We start from the raw sequence: 13,380 nt of genomic DNA, 5'->3' as shown, positions 1-13,380 counted from the left end.
AAAGCTTGGTCGTAAAATGGGTCTTCCAAATGGACAATGACCCCAAGCATACTTCCAAAGTTGTGGCAAAATGGCTTAAGGACAACAAAGTCAAGGTATTGGAGTGGCCATCACAAAGCCCTGACCGTAATCTTATAGAAAAGGTGTGGGCAGAACAGAAAAAGTGTGTGCGAGCAAGTAGGCCTACAAACCTGACTCAGTTACATCAGCTCTGTCAGGAGGAATGGGACAAAATTCACCCAACTATTTGTGGGACGCTTGTGGAAGGCTACCCGAAATGTTTGACACAAGTTAAACAATTTAAAGGCAATGCTACCAAATACTAATTGAGTGTATGTAAACTTCTGACCCACTGGGAATGTGATGAAAGAAATACAAGCTGAAATAAATCACTCTCTACTATTATTCTGACATTTCACATTCTAAAAATAAAGTGGTGATCCTAACTGACCTAAGACAGGGAATTTTTACTAGGATTAAATGTCAGGAATTGTGAAAAACTGAGTTTAAATGTATTTGGCTAAGGTGTATATAAACTTCCGACTTTAACTGTACCTCTCAAAAACCACCAGTGCCCAGCCGTTCATCAAGAGGCTAAAAAGACAAGTCCTTTAGCAATGATAGATGTGTCAGTCAATGTGTGTGTGCGCATACTTGCCCATGTGAGCCCCCACTGCCCCCGTTACGGTTCTCCAAAACCGAGGCAGCTGGCTCCCGGCTCTCACCCGCTTTGCCAGGCACCACGAGCGGGCACTGATGCCAACACGGGGGACAGAGCAGGAGCCGTCAGGGCCATCTGAGAGTCAGGCACCAGGGTTCTGGGGGGGCGGCAGCAAACACATGTACAGCAGGTGGGTGGCCTTTCATTGTGAAATTTAACTGTGGCAAATCACTCTGTGGACTCTGCTTCCCTAGTGGTTTAATCGCTCTGCTAAAATTAACGAAAGGTTGGTTACTCTGTTCATTCCAAGATCTAGAACTTTTGTCATCTGTTTGTTTTATAAGGTATGCTTATAGATGGTGCATACCAAAATGAACAGTCAGACACATATAGTGCTCTTAGTGTCATCATTCTGTTACTAAACTTTGCATCTTGCACAAGCAAGCATGAAGGTATTTACACAGAACATAAACATAAGCATTGCGCGCATGAACACACACCAGGAACACACACCTGCGCTGTGGTACAGTGAGCAGGCTGGTCTCTGCCAGCCCAGCGGTAGCTCTGCCGTAGCAGACGGCCCCCATGGAGGGGTCAAGGTGATCCATGATACCTGTCCTCTGGACCACTCTTCATTTCTTCCTGTCTTCCTCCCTTCCCCTCTCCACAGGACCACATCCAGTACACACTTATGACTGTCTGTTACAGTCCACTACCGTGTGCTATACATGCAAGCCACTTGCCCTAGGATCCCACCGCTGAAATCAAGTTTGGCTCTAAGTTGTATACAGCACAGATATTTTATATTCCCCTAAAATGTGTTCTTCAGTAATACACACCTGCCAGAAAAGACTATGCCTAACATGAAGACTTCTACTCATGCAGTCGTATTCGATGCATACAGCTTGTATTTGTTTCGTTAAATCCAATGGAAAATGCTGTTAGACTGAAATATAACCTAGTCATAGCACAACATTATATGTTCCGTGAAAAATTACCGAGGTTGGTCAATTACTGTAATAAAGTCCAATTAGTTCATGTGTAATTTTAAAAGGAGTACAAATGGTCAGCTAAATCTCTGTCTTTGTTCTCAATTGAATGGTACATTGGTTCCTACGTGAGCATGAGACCAACACATGATTTGACTGATGGATCAAAATCCCTTAGCCATAATGAAGAGCATGACATGGCTGTTTAATCGACCCCCGAATGTAACAATCTGGCCACTGTACAATAGAGGGCTTGAACTAAGTCTTCCACATGTCCACCGAGCTATGAGGGAGGCTTTTCTACTTTCCAACTTGTGACTAGGGGGTGGGGAAGGGGGGGTGAGGATGGGTCGTGGCTTTGCATCACCTAAATATTACACTGTAAAGAGCTAGAGAGAGCGACCTCACAGCATGAGTGAGTGAGCGAGCGAGCGAGCGAGCGAGTCAGGGGGGATTAAGGGAGTGATTGAAGGAGTGATTGAAGGAGTGATTGAGGGAGTGATTGAGCAGGAGAGTGAACAAACAAATGAGTGAGTGAATTAATAAATGTGTGAGTGAGTGAGCAAATGAGCTCAAATTGAGGGACTGATTGAGTGAGCGAGCAAAAAGATTACTGAGTGAATTAAAACATTTGTGAGTGAATGAGTAAGCAAGCAAGAGATTGAGTGAGGGAGTGATTGAGTGAGCGAACAAAAACGAGTGAGTGAATTAATAAATGTGTGAATAAGTGAGTGAGTCAGTGAAAGACAGCATCAAAATTAATGTGGCCATCGACAGTTATGACTAAATGACTGCCAGTGCAATATATAAGTCTGTCCTGTCTGGTACCAATACTGGTGGACCTGGGTGCGGGTGGGAGCTAGTTGAGCTACCTGCTCGCAGTATGTCAGCAGTATGGCTAATCTCTTATACCCCCATACAGAAAGCAGACTTTATCCTCCACTCAGTGTATTATGTCATTGTGAGGTTGACCATCCGGTAGGATTTGAACAGTGAGGAGGCATACGAAGAATATGTGTTTTTTTCCTTGTCAAAGTGAGACTTTGTATTAGGAGGTGAAGAATTTAAATAGCCGGCAACTGCACAAGTATTTACAAAAACAAATAAACAGGACGATGAACGAAAAAGGGGGGCTTAGGTCAGTGTCTAGTGGGCAACCTTATCTACCCCTACTCATCTGCAACTTCAAGAATAACAAGACCAAAGGGTAAACAGGAAGCTCGTGAGTTTCTTTTCCCATCTGTAAAACAGTGCACAGTGCACCACTAAGTAGTGAACTATAAAGGGAATAGGGTGCCATTTGGGACGGGCACCGAGCCTCCGTGCCAGTTGTTCAGCTTGAAACATGCATTAAATGATGTGGCAGCGTGTCTGTGAATGTGGTATGAAGAGGACGGCATGCTCACTGAAAATGGAAAGAGAAAGAGTGTGAGAGTGGGAGAAAGAGAGTAAAAGAAAAGACAAGTGAGTAGAAAATCAATGACTGCCTTCTCCTGATTTATTTTATTTCTCCCCAATTTCGATCGACTCATCGCTGCTACTCCCCAATGGGCTTAGGAGGTTGAGTCACGTGTCCTCCGAAACATAACCGGCCAAACCGCTAAAACCCTCCCAGGTTAACCCGGAAGCCAGCCGCACCAATGTGTAGGAGGAAACAAAGTTCAACTGGCGACCGTGGTCAGCCTGCAGGCGCCCGGCACACCACAAGGAGTCGCTAGAGTGCGATGAGCCAAGTAAAACCCCCCCGGCCAAACCTCCCCTAACCCGGACGACAGTGGGCCGATTGTGCGCCACCCTATGGGACTCCCGATCACGGCCGGTTGTGACACAGTCCGGGATCGAACCCGGGCCTCTCCTGATTTTCATGCTTGAGTTTTGAAATTTGAATGAATCAGGGTTTATTTGCACAGTGTGCCACTCTTCCTCTCCTTTTCCACTCTTCCCGTCTTTCTCTCTTGGTCTCACTCCCTCACAACACGCTCTCCATTCCTTTGCATCTCAGTTGTTATCTTCTTGCGCCATTTCTCCCTCTTCTTCCCTGTCTATCTATTCTCTCTCTGGGTCTCTCTCTCCAGCACTTAAATGCTCATCTATAATTCAGTGTGCTAAATAAAGAGGCTGCTCAGTGAGATGACTGAGACGAGCCAACAGGGTCTGTCACTTACATTATCTCTCCTCTTTTCTCTCCCCACTCCTTCACTCCCTCTCCACTCCTCCCCCCTTCACCTATCCCTTGCTCAACAACAGATTGTCACCACAGGTCCTCCCCCTGGTCCCCAAAAAAAGGAGCGAGGGGAAGAGAGGAGATAGAGAGCGAGAGACAGAGAGAAGAAAGTGAGAGAGGTTAGTAAGAGAGAGTGTGATTGGGAGAGAGAGATTGCCGAAGAGAAAGAGGAAGAGAATGAAGGTTATTAGGAGTGAGAGAGAAAGAAATTGAGAGAGCATACTGTAGCCAACCCTGGTCTGACAGCCCACTTAATGTGTGAGTGCGTGGGCTGGTGCTAATTTGTGTAAAGAGGGAGAAAGCGGTTTTGGCTGAAGGAGAATGGGCTGAGATTAGTGGACTGCAGAACACCAGCTCCAAACGCATGCACACACATGCATCCCCCCGTCCTCCCCAAACCCTCCAAAACACACACACACACACACACAGAGAGAGAGACGCCTAACACATGACTTGATTCAACAAGCTACACACACATGCACCCATCAGTTGTGGGGTTCCACTAACCTTACACATCCCAGTTAAGAAATGGAGATTGCGTTACTCTATTAGTATGAACACAAATCTGTCCCGACCAACCTACTCACCCTTCCCTCTTCCTCCTGTTCCCCAATACCCTCTATACTCTCTCCAGTACACGCCATCATGGCCATTTACAAACAGAAATCTTAAAAATATGTTAGCTTGAGCCTGCCTGGAGTTCCAAATTGCCGTGAGTTGCACTTTTGGAGTTGACTAATAATCCACATGCACAGTCAATACATTTGGCTTCCACTAACTATTAAAGTAGGCCTATGTATTTGGGGCCAGGTGCTGCTAACACGCTGGAAGGATGTGGGTGAGAACAGCGTTGCGGTTTTCACACGGTGCGATGTGGGCGTCTAACAAGCAGCCCAGTGTGCCTCATCTGCATATTCTATTCATTTTCCCTCCCTCACATTGAGCGATAAACAAACGGAAGTGGGGGAGTTTTAACAAGGCCCTGCTTTGACCTGGGCTGCGTCTCAATCGTCTGAAGTGGGGCCAATCCATGGAAAAGGACCCACAAGCACAAACATGTAAAGTTCATAGAAGCATATCACAATGGGTGTCAAATGAAAGCTAAGAGTCTATATTGTTGGGAAATGAAGGCATAGATACATTTTCCAAACAATTGCCATCTTAACGATTAAGCATAAGTTAAGGCTTTGATTTCTGGATAAACAGATTCAAAAGAGGTTTTAGAAAACGAAAAGTCTTCAAATGTATCAGAAATCCATCAAAACACAATCATGTTGAAGTAAAGACCCATCAACTAATATCAACACTTTAAATGTAGTTTTGGAGAAAGTGTTTACCTTCTGGAAGTTTAAGTAATGTTGCCTTGTGCCTTGTACTTTCGTTACCAAAAAACCCACATACTGTATCTTTGAGATATTTTCTCATTTCTCTCACTCATGAGGAGGGAGGATAAGGAAAGTTCACAGAAGCAACAAGTAAAGATAGACCTACCAATGAGTTAGTGGTTTTACTGATATCAATTTTGTTTCTGAATTATTAAGTGATTAAAACAGAGGCACTACACAAATAAAATATATTTAACACTTGTGTGTGTGGGGGGTTTACATATAGCCTACAGTAACAAACTAATGAATGCTATTGTGCTATCTGAAATAAAAATCTAATATTGTATTCTAATGTTTACCCAAAGCCTTCATAAACAATAGCATATATGAAATATAATAACAACACTGTTACAATGTTGCAGTAAGAATGATTGTTCATTTGCTTGAAGGGGGTTCCATCGAGGCCCAGCTGTTCTAGTGTTAACTGACTAAAACTCCTTTTTTAAATTTAAAATAACATATCATTTCCATCAGTTTATGTTACTGTAGACTATATTAAAAAATATATATATATTTTTTATTTTTTTATTTTATTCAAGTGTTCAATACATTTTATTTTTGTGAGTGCCTTCGTTATAACTATGAAACAAAAATGTGTTGGAACATGGTAACAGCTTGTTCTTATAACGACAAAATGAAAACATTTATATACGGCAAGCATGAAGATCACATGATGTCACATGATGAAAACATCAGTAGCTTAAACATCATTATAAGAGCCTTGATAAACAGTCAAAGTCGGCACGAAAGCAATAATGTCATTATAATTCATATAAGTGTCGCAGTCCAAAATATTCTAATATTGTCAGCTCCTGCTTGTGTGCATCTTCATGCAATGGCATCAGTTGGATTTCATTTAGCTGTTATCCTTGTCCTTAAAGTTGACTTTGTCTTGCTTGACACACTTTAACATACCTGCGTTTGGTTGTTGTGCATAATCATATACGTTTTTTATGTGTCACAGTTGTCTTGTCAGTCTTCAGCACACGGTTGTGCAGGTGCCTTATTTTGCACAGGGGGAGGGATCTCCCGTCTCACTTTGTTCACGGTGCCAGCCAGACTTTTTCTTTATCGGCAACTTACTCGCCAATGACAGTGAACTGAAGAAATTGTCCCCGGTGACATTTTTCCCCTCATCAACGTAAGGTTCCACAAGCCTGATCACCACATTCTCAGACACTAGCTCACCTATTGCTTGAAGTGGATATTTTTTTCACAGATATTGAAAGCCTTTTCAGCATGTACAGTTACACACGCGCTCACTGTGTAGCCTACTCCAAGTAGGCCAGAGGTAGACTGATCAAACTGCTTTGAATCATTGGACTAATATAGGGTAGATAACATTTTAAGATTAGACCTATGATTAGAATGGATCAATACTATAGAATGGCCCGCCCTGTTCTTCATTCACAATTGGTGATTACATAATTAATGTATCGTTTGCTTCCCCTGGCTCATCAACTCACCCCATTCTCCCCCCGTTTCCCCATCATACTTTACTTAATCTATTTAATCTGTTGTTATATATATGTGTGAAACTTGTTTAGTTTAGTATCGGTCCCACAGGAGGTTGGTGGCACCTTAATTGGGGAGGACGGGCTCGTGGTAATGGCTGGGGCGGAATTGGTGGAATGGTATCAAATACATCCAACACATGGTTTCCCATGTGTATTTACGCCATTCCATTTCCTCCGTTCCGGGCATTATTATGAGCCATCCTCCCCTCAGCAACCCGCATTGTTCGGTTTTGAGGCAATAATTGGGGTGATTATGAGCTGGGCATTGCACTTTCAACTGTTGGAAGAAGGAGCGGAGCAGGCCCTACTGTTGGGAGGAAGAGGGGTAATGGGGGAAAACCATTAAAAAAAATGACATGCCCTCCTCTAAAAGTGGTTATAACCCTAGCTCTGTTTGTGATATTAAGATTCTAACAGCAGCAGTGTGTTAAATAGATCTATTTAGGAAAAGTCAAGGATGGAGGGGAGCATGACTTCAATTTTTTTTATACAATTTAAATGTAATATAAAATGTAATAATACAAAAAATGAATTAATCATGAGCAGTCAAAATGAATTACTTTAGCGGTTCTCGTGTTAATAATTCATAAACAAAATGACCCCCAAAATCAGTAACTGTATTACTGCAACTGAATTGGCAAAAATTGTCAATCATAACCGTCACAAACCACAGCTGGGTCACCTGCTACTGTCCTCCCTTCCACTGACATACTGTTATGTTCAGCTCATAACTGTTTTCTTTGTTTTTCTGTTGTTAAAACAGTCTGAGTCTGGACAATCCCTCCCTCTCTCTCCAGTTAATGTCACATCTCCCAGCTCTTACAGACACCTCCCCATGAACCCCCTCTCTTTCCATTTACTGTAACCAGCATCCTCACCCACAGAGCACCGACCGGCACTAGACATCCATGGACGTTGAAACGTAGTTGAAATTTGGTCAGTCCACCCTGGCCTTAATGTTAACATCCACAGACGGACCAGACTGGACCAAATCTGAACCTATAATAGGTGTCACGTTCTGACCTTTATTTCCTTTGTTTTGTATTTATTTAGTATGGTTAGGGCGTGAGTTGGGGTGGGCAGTCTATGTTTGTTTTTCTATGATTTGGGGATTTGTATGTTTCGGCCTAGTATGGTTCTCAATCAGAGGCAGGTGTCATTCATTAGTTGTCTCTGATTGAGAATCATACTTAGGTAGCCTGGGTTTCACTGTTTGTTTGTGGGTGATTGTCTATGTTGATTGCTTGTGTCCTCACAGTTCTCATTTAGCTTCACGGTCGTTATTTGTTTATTGTTTTGTATAGTGTGTTTCAGTGTTCAGTGTTTTCTTTATTAAATTTCATCATGAACACATACCACGCCGCATTTTGGTCCTCCGATCCTTCACGCCTCTCCTCTTCAGTTGAAGAGTAGGACGCCCGTGACAATAGGTGTACAGTACCAGTCAAAAGTTTGGACACAACTACTGTTTCAAGGATTTTTCTTTATTTTTCACTATTTCCTACATTGCAGAATAATAGTGAAGAGATCAATGCTATGAAATAACACATATGGACTCATGTAGTAACCAAAAAAGTGTTTAACAAAATCAAAATAGATTTTAGATTCTTCAAAGTAGCCACCCTTTGCCTTGATGACAGCTTTGCACACTCTTGGCATTCTCTCAACCAGCTTCACCTGGAATGCTTTAACAACAGTCTTGAAGGAGTTCCCACATATGCTGAGCACTTGTTGGCTGCTTTTCCTTCACCCTGCGGTCCAACTCATCCCAAACCATCTCAATTGCGTTGAGATGGGGTGATAGTGGAGGCCAGGTCAACTGATGCAGCACTCCATCACTCTCCTTCTTGGTCAAATAGCCCTTACACAGCCTGGAAGTGTGTTGGGTCATTGTCCTGTTGAAAAAATATATATAAGTTGAAACCAAAAATCTCAAATTTGGACTCATCAGATCCAATGATGGATTTCCACCGGTCTAATGTCCATTGCTCGTGTTTCTTGGCCCAAGCAAGTCTCTTCTTATTAGTGTCCTTTAGTAGTGGTTTCTTTGCAGCAATTCGACCATGAAGGCCTTATTCACACAGTCTCCTCTGAACAGTTGATGTTGAGATGTGTCTGTTACTGGAACTCTGAAGCATTTATTTGGGCTGCAAATCCTGAGATTGGAAACTCTAATGAACGTATCCTCTGCAGCAGTGGTAACTCTGGGTCTTCCTTTCCTGTGGCGATCATCATGAGAGCCAGTTTCATCATAGCGCTTGATGGTTTTTGTGACTGCACTTGAAGAAACTTTCAAAGTTCTTGAAATGTTCAGGATTGACTGACCGTCATGTCTTAAAGTAATGATGGACTGTTGTTTCTCTTTGCTTATTTCAGCTGTTCTTGCCATAATACGGAATGGCAGAAGAGTACTGGCAGAAGTCATCCCAGCTTACCAAATATGGCTATCTTCTGTATACCACCCCTACCTTGTCACAACACAACTGATTGGCTCAAATGCATTAAGAAGGAAAGAAATTCCACAAATTAACCTTTAAGGCACTTAAGGCATTCCAGGTGACTACCTCATGAAGCTGGTTGAGAGAATGCCAAGAGTGTGCAAAGCTGCCATCAAGGCAAAGGGTGGCTACTTTGGAGAATATCAAATATTGATTTGTTTAACACTTTTTTTGGTTACTACATGATTCCATATGTCTTCACTATTATTCTACAATGTAGAACATACAAGTATAGTATAGTACAGTAGAAGAGGACAGTATATTCTACTGTATTCTACTATACTGAACTATACCTCTACTATATTGAACTTCATATCCATAATTATGCATTTCTGTGTAGTACAGATCAGGGACCCATGATGTAATTCCATTACCGTAATTCCATTACCGGGTGTAAATCCACTTCACTTACTGTAATTAATTAACTAAACTAGATATTTTTCAAAGTGAAGGTGTCATGTCACAAGTTAGCACCCCATTCTTTCTGCAGACATATTTCAATCTTAATTAAAAATAGATGCGTTCGCATAAAAGCCCCGATGGGGGGGGTGGGGTTTCACAGCTGCACAGTTCTTCCACTAAATTCGTTTTTGTACATTTTTCTGTGGAAATTGTTACAAGTAGTCCTTGTGCATAGAGTTGTATGGATTGTTAAACTTTTAAATCACTGGTTTTTGTTTGGCATACATTTTAAAGGGGAAAGAAACAGTCGAAGCGTTATTCCGTTACTGTGGAATTGCCTGGTGGCTCCCTCTCGTCGTCTCCAATCCCTCATCTGTACTGCTACCAACTAACAGGGTGGGTGAAAGCTATATTCTACTTCTCTCCTATCAGTGCAAAAGAAAACAGTGAGTTAGCAGGACACTAAGTTGTATCAGGCTCTCACCACTGCTAATCTTGGTCACATTTCCTGTGACGTGCTATTGATGTGTTAATGGGTGTTCATTCCCGTGTTGGCGTGGTGTTGGTGTGGATAGGCTGGCTCATCCCATGTTCCTGTGAACCACGAGTGTGGAGCGGGTGCTTAGGTGACGCTACACCTCTACACACACACACACACTTACACACACACACACACACACACACACCATCAATAAAACAGAGATGTCATGCTAAGATTGAGAGCTTGCGGAGAGCATCTCACACACAGAGACACGTGCACAAACACGCACACTCGGTCTTACACACACAGAAAGTGGACTGAGAGTGAAACTACAGCAAGTGGAGGCGAGATGTGAAGTCCGGAGATGAAAGAAAGGGAGCGAGAGGAGGTCAGATGGAGGGTGCGTTTCACTAAAACGTGTGTGCAGGTTTGAGAGGGGTTACTTGGGAACAGTAAATGGATGGTCATGTCGTCTTTGCTTTCAGTGAGCGTCCTCGAGGAGAACAAAGGGAGAACAACGGAGTGTCCTCTTACACTGGCCTGACCTGCTGCACCGCTCGAATAGGGACTCCTTTGTTGCTCAACACGACAAACAAAAATCACGTAACACATCACACAGCATCACACGCGCACATTTACTACGGTTGTGACACACACGTCTGGGGTTCTTCAACAGTAAACGGCTAGCTGTCAGAATTTGGAACAAGTCGAGGGGGCTTATCATCTTTCCTTGGAAGTGTTGGGATGGTCAGGAGATATGACCAGATTTTTAACAACACCAACCAGACAACCTGCCAGCGGGCGAGCTAGCCAACCAACCAACCAGTTTCTCAACCACACCAATCAACCAAGCAACCAACAAACCAACCGATCAGCCAGCGAGTTAGCCAGCTAACCAACCAGCCAGCCAGCCAACCTGCCAGTATAACACCACCAACAGACTCACATTTAGTCTTTCTCTACTCACCATAGCCAGTTTCTTGCCATGGTGTATGAATATAAGAAACCCACCAACTCACCACAAAGTATATAAAAGCAGCCCACAGCCACTAGTGTTGTGTCCAGTGTGTGCGTGCGTACGGTGAAATAGCATCTTTTCCCACTGGTCTCTGTAATAGTAATTACCAAGCGTCATGCTCTGAGAAGAGTTAGTTTTGTCAGGTTATTTCAAGCCGTTTGACACTTCACTGCACTTTACCTGCACCATCTCACAGCAGCTCTCACAGCATAAATGACCCCTTAGCTAACACATACAGGCAATGATGATAGTATTTGATGATGATGGTAATCCTAGCATGGAGCAACACTATCATTAAATGTGTGTGTGTGTGTGTGTGTGTGTGTGTGTGTGTGTGTGTGTGTGTGTGTGTGTGTGTGTGTGTGTGTGTGTGTGTGTGTGTGTGTGTGTGTGTGTGTGTGCGCACATGCATATGTTTACATGCAAGTGTGCTCTACCATAGACTCTGTGTATGTGTTTGGTGGTATGGTTGCATGAGCATGCAGACATGTTGCTCAGTGACCCATTCTTCCTCTGGTCTCTAGCCTTGAGCCAGGCCTGCAGGGACACACATGGTAAGGCATGAGCCCACAGCGGGTCCGACCACATACACACACACACAAAGGGAGAGAGTAAGAGAAAGACCAAAAGAAAGAAAGAAAAAAGATGGTGCTCCTACCAGACTGGATGTGGTTGAGACCAGATGACTTCAGAAGTCCCAAGGGCTGCTCTTTCCTGGGCAGACCATCTGCAGGGGAGAGAGAGGATGGAGAGTCTGTTTCAAATATGGTCTGCAGCATCGATAACACAGGGGCACACGTATAACCTACTGAGGCCCAGATAAAAGACTACATATCCCAAAGAGAAAGAGGGAGATAGAGAGAGCGGGAGAGAGAGAGCGAGAGAGAGAGAGAGAGAAAGAGCGAGAGAAAGAGAAGGCGAAACTAGGGATGGAAGAAGGTAGAGAAAACCAGTTGAATGAGGAGAGGACGAGGAGAGGAAGAGGAGGCTTTTGCCTAGCCTAGTGCTGCAACACAGCCGCATGTGTTCACTGCTCTGTTATGACTCCAATGTGATTGGTTCACTGTCTTCAACAAGAGAGAAAGGGGGAGGGAGCGAGAGGGTAGAAAGAGGCATGTAAAAATAAACATGTGGACCGAGTAGGCAGACTCATCTGATGTGCCCTACTACTGTTTAAACAAACACACAAGCATGTCTGCACGTGTGACCATGTACACACGCGCACACACACACACACACACACACACACACACACACACACACACACACGGGTGAGGATGATAATTATAGTGGGAACATGAAAAGGCTTTGTATCAGTTCAGGGAGGACCAGGCTATAAATACACCAGTGGGGGAATGGGGGAGTACACAGACAGACTGGCTAAAAAGACAAAAAAAAACAGTGAAAAACATTGTTTGAGTCAGATTTTACAGCCTAAAGATTTAGACACACTTCTGCCATTCACACAACCCAGCAACACTCCAAAACAAACCACTGTATCGCTCTTTTTTACTCTTCCATCCCTCTCTCGCTTCTTCCATCCATTCATCCACAATGAGAGTCTGATGAGAAACCATTCTAAGTGCAATTTCTCCCAAATGGGGCTTGTCTGTGAATGGACATGTGATGCCAAAGCATGGGCAGCTAGAGGATACCATGCACTCCAATACCAGGCATACTAGTCTATGGAAAAGAAGACTCACATCAGGTACCTCTCCTCTCCCTCTCACCTCCCTCTACCACTACCACTGCTCCAGTCTCATTGCTTTGCCTAGCCAACCTCGGCAGGAGGCAGACAACCTGGGGTGAACAAAGTGAAGGGAGGGCTTAATATTCACGGCACCACTCGGGGTTCTGAATGGGTGGGGGGGATTGGGGCACAGTGTTGTTCACTACAGTAGACATCCGGTGTGATTCTCTTGTCGAATGGGTAAAGCATCTATCAGCCTATGACATTTTGAAATTCCGACCACAGTGGTTCCTCAACTAAAAGTTTTTAGATTAAGCTGAGGGATTTAGAGGTAAATTGTGGTTTAATACGGTACCCTGCGTCACTGCCCCACATCACAGCTTCATTGCTCCAGGACAGCGTAAGGGGGAGTTAGAGCACTGATTATGCTTACTGGAAAATATTATTTCAAATTTAATGGAAGAGGCAAGTGGAAGGGGGCAATCAGAGGTCATGACAGCGCTGCTCTGAGACAA

The 13,380-nt window shown here is 43.7% G+C and overlaps 1 protein-coding gene across 2 annotated transcripts in view; it reads right to left on the bottom strand.

Moving 5' to 3' along the window:
- The window catches only part of LOC112235135 (histone deacetylase 4-like), a 162,822-nt gene extending 150,672 nt beyond the window's left edge, over window positions 1-12,150 (bottom strand). The window contains exon 1 of one of the 2 annotated variants that reach the window (XM_042315388.1): window positions 11,834-12,150. In XM_042315388.1, the coding sequence (XP_042171322.1) occupies window positions 11,834-11,954 (121 nt within the window). In that variant the 5' untranslated portion in view covers window positions 11,955-12,150. The remainder of the gene's footprint in view (window positions 1-11,833) is intronic. The other variant, XM_024403530.2, reaches the window with a different exon arrangement.
- Between the last annotated feature and the right edge of the window lie 1,230 nt (window positions 12,151-13,380).

This window comes from Oncorhynchus tshawytscha, linkage group LG03 (assembly GCF_018296145.1).
Source record: "Oncorhynchus tshawytscha isolate Ot180627B linkage group LG03, Otsh_v2.0, whole genome shotgun sequence".
NCBI lineage: Eukaryota > Metazoa > Chordata > Actinopteri > Salmoniformes > Salmonidae > Oncorhynchus > Oncorhynchus tshawytscha.
The sequence above is the reverse complement of the archived record's forward strand: the minus strand, read 5'-3'. Positions and strand labels throughout refer to the sequence as shown.